This window comes from Chanos chanos, chromosome 10 (assembly GCF_902362185.1).
Source record: "Chanos chanos chromosome 10, fChaCha1.1, whole genome shotgun sequence".
In the NCBI taxonomy this organism is placed as follows: domain Eukaryota; kingdom Metazoa; phylum Chordata; class Actinopteri; order Gonorynchiformes; family Chanidae; genus Chanos; species Chanos chanos.
Window position 1 is genome coordinate 1,213,640 of NC_044504.1, and position 13,861 is coordinate 1,227,500.

At 47.7% G+C, this 13,861-nt stretch overlaps 1 protein-coding gene across 2 annotated transcripts; it reads right to left on the reverse strand.

Annotated features, from left to right (window-relative positions):
• Window positions 1-258: 258 nt before the first annotated feature.
• Window positions 259-13,672, reverse strand: gpr155a (G protein-coupled receptor 155a). Of its 2 annotated transcripts, XM_030786121.1 has the most exons (17): window positions 13,547-13,672; window positions 13,218-13,320; window positions 12,580-13,058; window positions 11,573-11,972; window positions 9,443-9,611; window positions 9,159-9,314; window positions 8,532-8,615; window positions 8,143-8,263; window positions 6,360-6,444; window positions 6,184-6,274; window positions 3,671-3,872; window positions 3,356-3,439; window positions 3,036-3,166; window positions 2,640-2,735; window positions 2,464-2,528; window positions 1,779-1,916; window positions 259-870 (listed from the first exon to the last, which is right to left on the reverse strand). In XM_030786121.1, the coding sequence occupies exons 3-17, from the start codon at window positions 12,986-12,988 to the stop codon at window positions 657-659; spliced, it is 2,445 nt and encodes an 814-aa protein (XP_030641981.1). In that variant the 5' UTR covers window positions 12,989-13,058; window positions 13,218-13,320; window positions 13,547-13,672; the 3' UTR covers window positions 259-656. The 2 variants fall into 2 exon arrangements, with proteins under 2 accessions (XP_030641981.1, XP_030641982.1); XM_030786122.1 differs by lacking the exon at window positions 13,218-13,320.
• Between the last annotated feature and the right edge of the window lie 189 nt (window positions 13,673-13,861).

Consider the following 13,861-nt stretch of genomic DNA (forward strand, 5'->3'; position numbering starts at 1 on the left):
TTTTCCAGTTTGGCAGCTTCTAAATATACAAATGGTATAAGCACCTGAACCCAAATTGACAAAAAGTCCACACATGAAATAAAATCAGGTAATTAGACGCAAAGAAAAATCATTCCCGGTCTGAGTTAGTAACATGGGAGATGCAATCTCCTCCCCTCTAAACACATTTAAAAATGACCCTGATTCAGTGAAAAACAGGACAAAGGCCAATCAAAAACTTTAGATTAAAAAAAAAAAAAAACTTTCAGAAGACACAATATCAACATTCAAATGAAACCTGTTATGTCATAACTCACAGAACACAACAGGGAGACGAGTTAGTTCGTCCCATTTTTAAACTCACGACTGGCCGGGACAGAAGGGGTTATAAAAACGAGTTTCTCATCACGCTGGTGAAGCATTCTGAGGTAGCGTGAGTGTGGATGCACGCAGGCATGTCTACAGTGTGTCATATGAAGGAACAGGATCCGTGTTTGCACATCCTCCAGCACAAACATGTCTTTGGCCCGGCACACTCACATTCACTATTCAGGCCAGTGCATGTCAGCAGGACTCAACAAAATGGCATTTAGTCCCTCGAAAAATAAAAGATTATTATTATTATTGTTATTTTAATCTCTTCAGGGTAGTTTTCTCGCTGTCCAGAGATAAGATGCCTACTGATGGTTCGTGTCTTCCTCTATGAAGCAGTAGTGAAGGCAGTCGTCCTGGAAACCGTAGTCCTGGGTGATAGGTCGTATGACTCCGCCCTCCAGCAGGCGGGAGCCGTAGCGCAGGGCCTCACCCTGGTCCTGGGCCAACCCGACCCTCTGAAGCCACGCTACCATGTCAGAGCCCAGAAACGTCTGGACCAGACTGGACTCCCCACACCTGCATCACACAGAGAAACACGTTACCCCACAGCAGGGGAGAGTGACAGAAGAGGAGAGGACAGACAGAGGAGAGTGACAGACAGAGGAGAGTGACAGACAGAGGAGAGTGACAGACAGAGGAGAGGACAGACAGAGGAGAGTGACAGACAGAGGAGAGGACAGACAGAGGAGAGTGACAGACAGAGGAGAGGGACAGACAGAGGAGAGGACAGACAGAGGAGAGTGACAGACAGAGGAGAGTGACAGACAGAGGAGAGGACAGACAGGGGAGAGGGACAGACAGGGGAGAGGGACAGACAGAGGAGAGTGACAGACAGAGGAGAGGACAGACAGGGGAGAGGGACAGACAGGGGAGAGGGACAGACAGAGGAGAGTGACAGACAGAGGAGAGGACAGACAGAGGAGAGTGACAGACAGAGGAGAGGATAGACAGAGGAGAGGACAGACAGAGGAGAGTGACAGACAGAGGAGAGGACAGACAGAGGAGAGTGACAGACAGAGGAGAGGGACAGACAGAGGAGAGTGACAGACAGAGGAGAGTGACAGACAGAGGAGAGGATAGACAGAGGAGAGGGACAGACAGAGGAGAGGACAGACAGAGAAGAGTGACAGACAGAGAAGAGTGACAGACAGAGGAGAGTGACAGACAGAGGAGAGGACAGACAGAGGAGCCATATTGCTCTGAAACTTTAACTTGTCTACATGGATTAAAGAAGAGTTAAATTAGGAGGTCATTTGGTGATTTGAGACAGTGAACGGAAGCTAAATCTTCTATCTACAACTCCGAGACCCTCTGATTTCCTCTTCCTGTCCCATTTTAAAATCTTCACAAAGCAATAATTATCTGCGAGAGAAGGGCAGTGTATGGAGAGAGGTGTGGCTGGCAGCGCGTGGTGAGGTGCTCACCTCTTCTTTTGGACGATGTCCTGGACACACTGGTCTTTATGGTAGTGAATGAACTGAGAACACGTCAGTCTTATCTCCTCAGTCAGTGTCTCAGTATGTTCCTCTCTGAGACAGAGAGCCTGCCAAAGCCTGGTTAACCTTCACACACCACACACACACGCACACGCACCAATATCCAATACATACACATACATACAAAAATACCCATACAAGTAGAGTGAGAAACAGAGTTTGCATCTTTAGATCAGATGTTTGCAAACACACAGGTTAAAACAGAGAGAGAGAGAGAGAGAGAGAGAGAGAGAGAGAGAAAGGGAGGTGGAGAGAGAGAGAGAGATGGAGAGAGAGAGAGAGAGAGAGAGAGAGAGAGAGACACTCACAGCGAGCATGCTGATTGTCAGTAGCAGACAGAGAGAGAGAGGGAGAGAGAGAGAGAGAGAGAGAGAGAGAGAGAGAGAGAGGGAGAGAGAGAGAGAGAGAGAGAGAAAGAGAGAGAGAGAGAGAGAAAGGGAGATGGGGAGAGAGAGAGAGAGAGCAATGCGACTGGTATAGGTTTATACTGATGATGAACACAGACACGCTGAGACCTCAAACCAATGTTCAGAAAAATAAATAAATAAATAAAAATTGAACCCTGAAGCGGGGATGCAGGAGTGGAGAATCTCAGTGATTTCAGAAATCTTACCTCTTTTTGAATGGCAGAATGATTAAGTGTTTGTCAAGGCCGAACAGACTGAATGAAATCAGGCCCTGTGCACAGAGAACAGAGCAGCAGACCCAAACTTTAACAACATTCATTTCAGATCATGTCCTCTAACACGCCTGAGAGAAGAGGAGACAGGGAGGCAGGACTTGTCTGACCTGTCCGTAGTTGGCCACAGCACAGAAAAACTGTAACTCCACATACAGTCTGCCAGGAACCTCGCTAACCAGCCACCAGACACAGCTCGCAAAGTTCTGGAAGAGGGAGGGGGGGGGGGATTAATCTCTCAACTTTGCATTTGACAAACCTGATATTTGCTTTGGCAATGAACTGACAGAGAAAGTTATCTGAGAGTAACTATCTGTTATTCTCAGATAAGAGTATAGTTTGACCTCAGACAGACAGACAGGCAAACAGGAAACAGAGAGACATGGAAAGAATGGGAGACAAAATGAGACTGAGAATGTGACAGACAGAGAGAGAGAGAGAGAGAGAGAGAGAGAGAGAGAGAGAGAGAGAGAGAGAGAGAGAGAGAGAGAGAGAGAGACACTCACAGCGAGCATGCTGATTGTCAGTAGCAGACAGAGCAGTACGTGTCTGGCCTGCTGTATGTCTGAATCTTGACTCCGCTGTTCCTCCTGCGCCAGCAGGCAGTGTGTGACATCACAGCCCAGCCCGCATGGACCTGTGGGATATCAACACTAAACGTTACCACGGCGACAGTGTGTGACATCACAGCAGACAGTTTGTGACATCACAGCCAAGCACGTGTGTGTGTGTGTGTGTGTGTGTGTTGTGAGTAGAGGAGGAGATGCAGTTTACCAGTCTGTGTGTGTGTGTGTGTGTTGTGAGTAGAGGAGGAGATGCAGTTTACCAGTCTGTGTGCATAGAGAGCCGTTCATCTGTGTGGTGTCGACTCTGTCAGGTATAGTCTGTGCCGGAGAACACCTATAACAATCTGAAACACACACACACACACACACACACCATACACACAAGTATAGACGCACACAGACACACACAGAGAGAAAATTTATAGAACGGATCAGACTCTCATCGTGTGATTAAATAAAGAAATCTAACAGGAAAAGAAAAACGATCTTCTGTACAACCTCTTTAAAAGTGAGAATGATTTAAGAAAGAGGTCAAAACGAAAACAAAACAGTCCACTCCATTCACTACACCATACCTCCATTAATGCTCTCATACTGGGCACCAGGCCCTGGACTGGTCTGTGTGACTGGGCTGGACTGGGCAGAGACATCCTCAGTGGTACCAGACAGTGAGCCCTGATCAAGGTTCTGATAGCTCTGTGTTCCTCGACTCAGAATCATCAGACTGACACCTCCCACAATGATACTACCGATTAACACCACTGCAGAGCAGATGATCTGAGAAAGGGAGAGAGAGAGAGAGAGAGAGAGAGAGTGTGTGATGGGCAAGACAGGTAGTTATTCATCTAACAGGACATATCTATATATTTATGGGTCATGTTAAGCCGTTTATAACCATATTATGTTTACTTTTTTTTTCTTAAATTTAACAAAGACTGAAAGCCTAAAAAGCAAAAGCAGGCTTGTCCATCATCCATCAAGTCATTAAACCGAAAACCTGTGTCTTATATAACATTCAATCAAATTGATCAGTTCTTTTCAGGTTTGAAACATACTCTCAGCCTGTGCTGCAGACGCTGAGGCCTACTGTCCTGTCTCCTTTACCTGAAGTCTTCCACTGTCCTGTCTCCTTTACCTGACGTCTTCTATTGTCCTGTCTCCTTTACCTGAAGTCTTCTACTGTCCTGTCTCCTTTACCTGAAGTCTTCTACTGTCCTGTCTCCTTTACCTCAAGTCTTCCACTGTCCTGTCTCCTTTACCTCAAGTCTTCCACTGTCCTGTCTGCTTTACCTGAAGTCTTCCACTGTCCTGTCTCCTTTACCTGAAGTCTTCTACTGTCCTGTCTCCTTTACCTGAAGTCTTCCACTGTCCTGTCTCCTTTACCTGACGTCTTCTACTGTCCTGTCTCCTTTACCTCAAGTCTTCCACTGTCCTGTCTCCTTTACCTGAAGCCTTCCACTGTCCTGTCTCCTTTACCTCAAGTCTTCCACTGTCCTGTCTCCTTTACCTCAAGTCTTCCACTGTCCTGTCTCCTTTACCTGAAGTCTTCCACTGTCCTGTCTCCTTTACCTGAAGTCTTCCACTGTCCTGTCTCCTTTACCTCAAGTCTTCCACTGTCCTGTCTCCTTTACCTGAAGTCTTCCACTGTCCTGTCTCCTTTATCTCAAGTCTTCTACTGTCCTGTCTCCTTTACCTCAAGTCTTCCACTGTCCTGTCTCCTTTACCTGAAGTCTTCCACTTTCCTGTCTCCTTTACCTGAAGTCTTCCACTGTCCTGTCTCCTTTACCTGAAGTCTTCCACTGTCCTGTCTCCTTTACCTGAAGTCTTCTACTGTCCTGTCTGCTTTACCTGAAGTCTTCTACTGTCCTGTCTCCTTTACCTCAAGTCTTCCACTGTCCTGTCTCCTTTACCTGAAGTCTTCCACTGTCCTGTCTCCTTTACCTGAAGTCTTCTACTGTCCTGTCTCCTTTATCTGAAGTCTTCCACTGTCCTGTCACCTTTACCTGAAGTCTTCCACTGTCCTGTCTCCTTTACCTCAAGTCTTCCACTGTCCTGTCTCCTTTACCTCAAGTCTTCCACTGTCCTGTCTCCTTTACCTGAAGTCTTCCACTGTCCTGTCTCCTTTATCTGAAGTCTTCCACTGTCCTGTCTCCTTTATCTGAAGTCTTCCATTGTCCTGTCTCCTTTACCTGAAGTCTTCCACTGTCCTGTCTCCTTTACCTGAAGTCTTCCACTGTCCTGTCTCCTTTACCTGAAGTCCTCCACTGTCTTGTCTGCTTAATCTGAAGTCTTCCACTGTCCTGTCTGCTTTACCTGAAGTCTTCCACTGTCCTGTCTCCTTTACCTCAAGTCTTCCACTGTCCTGTCTGCTTTACCTCAAGTCTTCCACTGTCCTGTCTGCTTTACCTCAAGTCTTCCACTGTCCTGTCTCCTTTACCTCAAGTCTTCCACTGTCCTGTCTGCTTTACCTGAAGTCTTCCACTGTCCTGTCTGCTTTACCTCAAGTCTTCCACTGTCCTGTCTGCTTTACCTCAAGTCTTCCACTGTCCTGTCACCTTTACCTGAAGTCCTCCACTGTCTTGTCTGCTTAATCTGAAGTCTTCTACTGTCCTGTCTGCTTTACCTGAAGTCTTCCACTGTCCTGTCTCCTTAATCTGAAGTCTTCTACTGTCCTGTCTGCTTTACCTCAAGTCTTCCACTGTCCTGTCTCCTTTACCTCAAGTCTTCCACTGTCCTGTCTCCTTTACCTCAAGTCTTCCACTGTCCTGTCTCCTTTACCTCAAGTCTTCCACTGTCCTGTCTGCTTTACCTGAAGTCCTCCACTGTCTTGTCTGCTTAATCTGAAGTCTTCCACTGTCCTGTCTGCTTTACCTGAAGTCTTCCACTGTCCTGTCTCCTTTACCTCAAGTCTTCCACTGTCCTGTCTGCTTTACCTGAAGTCTTCCACTGTCCTGTCTGCTTTACCTGAAGTCTTCCACTGTCCTGTCTGCTTTACCTCAAGTCTTCCACTGTCCTGTCTGCTTTACCTCAAGTCTTCCACTGTCCTGTCTGCTTTACCTGAAGTCTTCCACGGTCCTGTCTGCTTTACCTGAAGTCTTCCGTAAAAGAAAGCAGAGTCAATGGTGTCGGGCATCTTGCTCCCACTAATTAGCAGGATCGCCATGGCAAGAAGTGGTAATCTGTGTGGATGGGAAGGTTTGGTTTGAGATTAACGTAATCTGTAAACATGTGGAAATGCACTGTCTGCCAGAGATCCACACTCACCCCCAACCGATGATCGCCAGCAGACGCGGAGACAGGCTCAGCTCACGCTCCCTCTTCAGGAAGACCAGAGACAGCGCAATGAGACCTCAAATAAAAACCCAAACCATCATGACCATCAGGAGTGACTTCACATCATGACACACTGTCCTCATACAGCAGGAGTGACTTCACTGTCCAACATTTCACACGCACAGGCATGCAGCAGGACTGACATCATACAACACACACACACTCACACAGGCACACACACACACATCACAGGAGTGACTTCATATCATACAACACAGGCATTCAGTTATTGGTGCAGACGGGGTAATGGGTGAATAAAAGAGAGAGGAGGATCATTAAAAAACTATTCTGTCCAGTGTGTGATCAAATGTCCAGTGTGATCAAATGTTCAGTGTGTGATAAAATGTCCAGTGTGTGATAAAATGTCCAGTGTGCGATCAAATGTGCATGTCAACTGTCACTGTCTTGTAAAACCAGTTCTATTGCTGTAATAACATTTACTGTTCCAGAATGACACGAGTGTAGAAATCACATGGCCATTTGCATGCATGGGCATGTGTTAGACACATGTTAGACAAATTGGTTATTGGTTTGGTTATACAAATAAGCAAAAGCTTTAACAAACAAATGTATCTCTGACCCCACTCTACTGACAAAACCAATCTGAATGTTTGTTTCTAAAACTGGGGACAATCTCTTCTGCTTTACTAGATGTGTTTAGGGGTGTTAGGTTGGGTGAGAGAGAGTATCTGTTGGATGGTGTTAGGTTGGGTGGTGTTAGGTTGGGTGAGAGAGAGTATCTGTTGGATGGTGTTAGGTTGGGTGAGAGAGAGAATCTGTTGGGTGGTGTTAGGTTGGGTGGTGTTAGGTTGGGTGAGAGAGAGAATCTGTTGGGTGGTGTTGGGTTGGGTGGCGCTGGGTTGGGTGAGAGAGAGTACCTGTTGGATGGTGTTAGGTTGGGTGGTGTTAGGTTGGGTGAGAGAGAGTATCTGTTGGGTGGTGTTGGGTTGGGTGGTGTTAGGTTGGGTGAGAGAGAGAATCTGTTGGGTGGTGTTGGGTTGGGTGGTGCTGGGTTGGGTGAGAGAGAGTACCTGTTGGATGGTGTTAGGTTGGGTGGTGTTAGGTTGGGTGAGAGAGAGTACCTGTTGGATGGTGTTGGGTTGGGTGGTGTTGGGTTGGGTGGTGTTGGGTTGGGTGAGAGAGAGAATCTGTTGGGTGGTGTTGGGTTGGGTGGTGTTAGGTTGGGTGAGAGAGAGAATCTGTTGGATGGTGTTAGGTTGGGTGGTGTTGGGTTGGGTGGTGTTGGGTTGGGTGAGAGAGAGAATCTGTTGGATGGTGTTAGGTTGGGTGGTGTTGGGTTGGGTGGTGTTGGGTTGGGTGAGAGAGAGTACCTGTTGGATGGTGTTAGGTTGGGTGGTGTTGGGTTGGGTGAGAGAGAGAATCTGTTGGGTGGTGTTGGGTTGGGTGGTGTTGGGTTGGGTGGTGTTAGGTTGGGTGAGAGAGAGAATCTGTTGGGTGGTGTTGGGTTGGGTGGTGTTGGGTTGGGTGAGAGAGAGAATCTGTTGGGTGGTGTTAGGTTGGATGGTGTTGGGTTGGGTGGTGTTGGGTTGGGTGAGAGAGAGAATCTGTTGGGTGGTGTTAGGTTGGGTGGTGTTAGGTTGGGTGGTGTTGGGTTGGGTGGTGTTGGGTTGGGTGAGAGAGAGAATCTGTTGGGTGGTGTTGGGTTGGGTGGTGTTGGGTTGGGTGGTGCTGGGTTGGGTGAGAGAGAGAGTACCTGGCCACACATAGGTGCTGTAGAGAGAACTGTAGAGCAGCAGGAAAGTTAACACCTGTCCGATGAAGTTGTCCTGCTCCACCACGAAGTTCCAAATTATCATGCCAATACACACCATTAGCTATCACATACAAAGAGACCAAAACAGCGTCATAAGAACAGCAGCCTACAGAGAGCTCACTGGGTCTTAAATGACTTTAACCACCTTTTGCAATCCAAAAAACGACACAGGACCCACAGTGTGGTCTCCTCGTCCTTTCAAATACACTCGTGTCACACACATCCTCACGGGTTCAGGTCAGGATAGAGTTTAGTCCTCTGTCAGCACTGGGTGAGCAGTTAATATCTGACTAGGCCGGAGGTCCACAGTCCGACAGAATTACTCTCACCTGTGCCACAAACAGATTCACCGAGAGCAGGTGAGGAAGTCTCCGGAACTTCTTACTCAGCAACATCACGGCCACAGTCCACACCTGAATAACAACCACAGGAAATGTCAGCAGTTTGCCGTCAGTAAAGGCTGATAAAATATCGGCTGGTTTTTTCCCCTCCCTTTGTTTTTGCATAACGTAATGTTGGTTGGTTTCAGCGTAAACGTTTCAACAACATTTCCACAATCATCTCCCCATCACTTGTGTTTTAATAACTATCTCCACGAACACCGGCTTACACTATATTCATCCTGTCTCACCTCCCAGGAAAACAAGGTTAAAGTATCAGGACGGCCTTTAAACAAACACAGCTGCTATTTCAGAAGCTCTGGTTTCAGCTGCTCTGACAGTGCAATGTGGGCAGTAAAGAGGGAAGGAAACGCTCTGTGTCAAGGCAAGCATAACACATGCTCACCACAGTCTCCCCGAAAAAGAAAAGCCAAAAAAAAAACCCCACAACATGACGAAACACCTCACATAACGAACAGCCGGCAGAAATCCACAGCTGACAGCGACCGACGCTTTATTTAAAACTCTCTGAATAATCAGTCACGTTAAGGGAGGATTTAAGGAGGAGAGGCTGACCAGGGCGATTAAGCAGATGATACTGATGTTGAAACAGACATTCTGGAGAGCGGTGGCCAGCGGCTTGGGATCCATCCACGATATGGTGAGGAGCCAGGCGGACACGTACATGATGGGAGCAGAGACAAACGTGCAAATCACCATACCCGAGGTCACCTGTGCACAGAGAGACACGTGCAGCGTTTAACAGACATCACTATTTAAGAAACAGGAGGCGGGGCTTTGTAAACATCTGTCATACTCCGATGGGAGTCAGTCATATTTAGACTGGGTTGGGGACTTACGACTTCTATCTCCATGCCGTAGTGTGCGGCGTAGATGGCCACGCTGGGGGCTGTGGGGAAGACTCCGTACAGGAAGGCGTAGTTGGAGAGACTGGAGTGGTCGAGGGAACTGCCATTCCCAGTGTTCAGAAATTCAACCATTCCCCGACACATCAGCGGCAACATCAGCCTGTCGACAACATGTTTACACACACACACGCACACACAGAGACACACACACACACACACACACACACACACACAGAGACACACACACAGAAAACACACACACACACACGCACACACAGAGACACACACACACACAGAAAACACACACACACACACGCACGCACACACGCACACACGCACGCACACACACACAGAGACACACACACACATACACATGCACACACACACACACGCACACACGCACACACGCACACACGCACACGCACACACAGAGACACACACACAGAAAACACACACACACGCACACACAGAGACACACACACACACACGCACACACAGAGACACACACACACACAGAGACACGCCCACACACACACACACACACACGCACACACAGAGACACACACACACACACACGCACACACGCACGCACACACACACACGCACACACAGAGACACACACACACACAGAGACACACACACACACACACACGCACGCGCACACACACACACACACACACAAACACAGAGAACACACACACACAAACACAGAGTACACACACACACACACACACACAAACACAAAGAAAACACACACACACACACACGCACGCACGCACGCACGCACACACAGAGACACACACACACAGAAAACACACCCACACACACACGCACGCACACACACGCACACACACAGAGAAAACACACACACACAGAAAACACAAACACACACAGAAAACACACACACACACACACACACACACAGAGACATATCCACAGAAAACACACACACACACACACACACACACACAAACATTGCAGATTAAGATATTTAACAAATCAAAAGTTTCACCTTTTTGTGGAACAACAGATTCTACTACACACTGCACCTTCACCTCCTCACACCAGCTGCCTGAGGCACCTTCACCTCCTCACACCAGCTGCCTGAAGCACCCTCACCTCCTCACACCAGCTGACTGAAGCACCCTCACCTCCTCACACCAGCTGACTGAAGCACCTTCATCTCCTCACACCAGCTGACTAAAGCACTCACACCTCCCCACACCAGCTGACTGAAGCACTTTCACCTCCTCACACCAGCTGACTGAAGCACCTTCACCTCCCCACACCAGCTGACTGAAGCACCCACACCTCCCCACACCAGCTGACTGAAGCACCTTCACCTCCCCACACCAGCTGTCTGAAGCACCTTCACCTCCTCACACCAGCTGACTGAAGCACTCACACCTCCTCACACCAGCTGACTGAAGCACTTTCTATTCTTTCTTCCTTTATTTTCTTTGACCACTACCCGGTTCACGCTGTCTCTCAGTACAGAAAGTACACGACATCCTGGAGATATCGGATCACGAGCAGAACTAAAGAAGGACCTTTGGGTTGCATAAGCCCAATGTAAAATTACACACATTGTCTCTAATAACACCAAGGAGACAATAACAAGCCCCTCCTGCAACCCCCCAAGGGCCTGGACTTGCATAAGCTTGAATACACAACCCTGAATCAGCAAGACCGAATAAAAGAACAGGTCCCTGAGGTACTGCACACATATAGAACAGTTCTAACCACATTCAACTGAAGAGCAAAAAAAAACCAAGGCTGAAATCGGCCAAGTAGAAGTGGAACTGAACACATGACACCATGGGGCCCTCAGACACAGACCAGTACAGACCATGATACACACTGTGTTCTGTGAGTGTCGTTCTAAGAGCAGATGCAGAGAACACAGAAAGGGAGGTTAAACTGGAGGTTACAGCCAAATTACACTTTTCTTCTCGTTTTGGTGCAAGATTTACGAATAATGCTGGAAAGCAGGGACCAGTATCACAACGATTCAGTGAATGACAGGTGAGGTTAATGTCCTCATACATTCTCCAACACTGAAACCACCCCACCTGACACCCCCTGCCCCCCTCCCCCACCCCCCAGCCCGGTCACACTCACAGTTTGGCCGTGATGAGCAGAATAAGAGCTACTCCAGCGGAGCGGGTCAGTTTCCTCAGCTGCCCGACCATGGACAGGCCCAGATAAAACAAAGCCGCCCCTCCAAAGGAGTTCGCCAGACCGTTAACAAACTCTTCCATGAAACCAGGGATCTTCTGCCCCAGCAGAAAGTGCATCACGATCCCGATGATCACCATGAAGACGATGGGGTTCTTCAGGACCTGCAGGAACGCCACTCCCACGATCTGGAACTTACTCTGCTGCCGTTCCTGATTGGACTGCCACTTCTGGATCTCACAGAAGGCGAAGCCCACTGGGTTCAGGACCATGAGGGACACGGGAGCCACCAGGTAGATGTACTGGAGATATTCGGGATGGTAATTTCTATACAGAGCCTCAGCTGGAAGCACAGGCAGATGAGAGGAACAGTCATTTAGTGTTAACTCTGGCAGAGATGCAGTCTGGCCATTTTTTCTCAACAGCAAGGACACTGAGGTTAGGATACACTAGGCCCTATAGGACTCCACGTCATTGATAATTCAATTTGAAACATTAACATAACATAAAGATGCGCTATGTAGGCCTACAGTAAATGCATGTATTGGTGAAGCGAAGAGAAAATCAATAATACAGCTCTGACTGGACATATTGTTTGGAATCATTCTTCTCTGCGAGCATCCAATGAAACTGTAAGAGGAAGCAGAGACGGAGCATATTTGGACGCTGACTAAACCAGATCAGCGATCGAAATTCAGTGTTATTGGAAGCTCTCCACTGAAAATCATCTTAGTTCTAAACTACTTTTAACGTGTGTGCACAAAACCTGGTCTCTCGGGAACATTCTGAGAATCTAAACAGCCCTCAGTGGCTCCAGCCTATTCTTAGCTCTGACCCAGTGTACAATCGGACAAACAGATTAGCTGAGTCATTAAGAAACCTACAGTGGGGAGATCAGCCCACAGAGAAACACAGAGCAACCAAAACAAAGAGCAGACAAGGTCACTCACCAATCGGGTACCCCAATGCGAAGTCGTTACTCTGGGTGGCAAAGATGGAAAAGAGGCCAGCTTTGGAAAATCGGCTCTCGCGGCCGGTGACTAACAGAGTAACAACTCCAACGATGAAGAACACTGCTGTTTTGGCGATGAGAATGCTCCATAAAAAAGACCAAATGACATTGTTTAAGTCTAACTCCACCATGCTCTTAAACAGCAATGCCGGAAGAGCAAATTTTGACACGAAGTTCCCCAGTCCCTTGGCTTGTGTCGACGTGATGATGCCGGCTCGTCCCGCGACGTATCCACATAAGATGATGCCAAAACACTCGAGGAGAGCAGGGAAGAGTTTGTCGATGGACATGACCGGGTGTGTTTGTGTAACGTTTCCGTTAGAGATGTTGGAAGACAGGACATCCATCTTCTTTGATGGAAGTTTAAAGGCGATCACACTTGAAGTGAAAAGACACACCGAATCCCGATAACTACGGCTAAAAATAACAAGACATCAGGTGAATAAAAAGTATAAAATTAACAGGCTTGGCAACTAAATTGGCTCTGATTTGGACGCATTACAAGCGTGACCTGTATGTTGTGTTACGACAAGTTGGCTGAGAGAAATTAAGAAAAACTCTGCGGTAAACTTTCACCTAGCAAGTTGACAGCAGGTGCATCCGCCGGAGGAGGCGTCGTGTCTGTGTGCGGGCTACACTGCTCTGGAAAGCAGTGTGGTACTTTGCCGAACAATCATTCCTTATAGTCAGATAAAAGAAACCGGTATGGTACCAAACATGTCATTGGCATTGCAGGACAATCCCCGGTTGAACAAACTTCAGTTACCTAACAAACATAAACAACTGCTGCAGCTACGACCATGTCGGGCTCTTTTTTAAACAGAATGGCATCGCGACATTAACCGCGGCTTCAAGAATAACCTGCCAAAATTTCCGTTTATTAAACGACACTCTGGCCAGCCTACCTTTTTGCAATCCTGATGGTGAACCTTCGCGGAAATAAATTTGCATATATGTCTCATCCTGTCCTTCTCTAACATCACATGGGACGAGAGACCCAGGCGAAGGTCCATGTTAAACTTTTCACATTAGCTCAGCTAGTCGACGGGAAAACATACGTTTTCAAACAAACGTTTCGACTTTGTTACATATCTCGGGTAGCAGTCTTATCGCATTGAACCACGCTTTTCTCCGCGGACACAAATCGACGGAATACCAATCACAAGCAGCGGTGGGCGGGAGCAAACCATGAAATGCACATGGACTTTTCACGTGGTGCT

Bases quoted from the DNA above. Each gene is read 5' to 3' on its own strand.
- gpr155a (XM_030786122.1), bottom strand. From the start codon at position 12,988: ATGGATGTCCTGTCTTCCAACATCTCTAACGGAAACGTTACACAAACA. The intron at 2,736-3,035 runs GTGAGTGTCTCT...TCCCTCTTCCAG, and splicing joins TGACAATCAGCATGCTCGCT to AACTTTGCGAGCTGTGTCTG. The intron at 1,917-2,463 runs GTAAGATTTCTG...TGGTGTGTGAAG, and splicing joins ATTCTGCCATTCAAAAAGAG to GTTAACCAGGCTTTGGCAGG.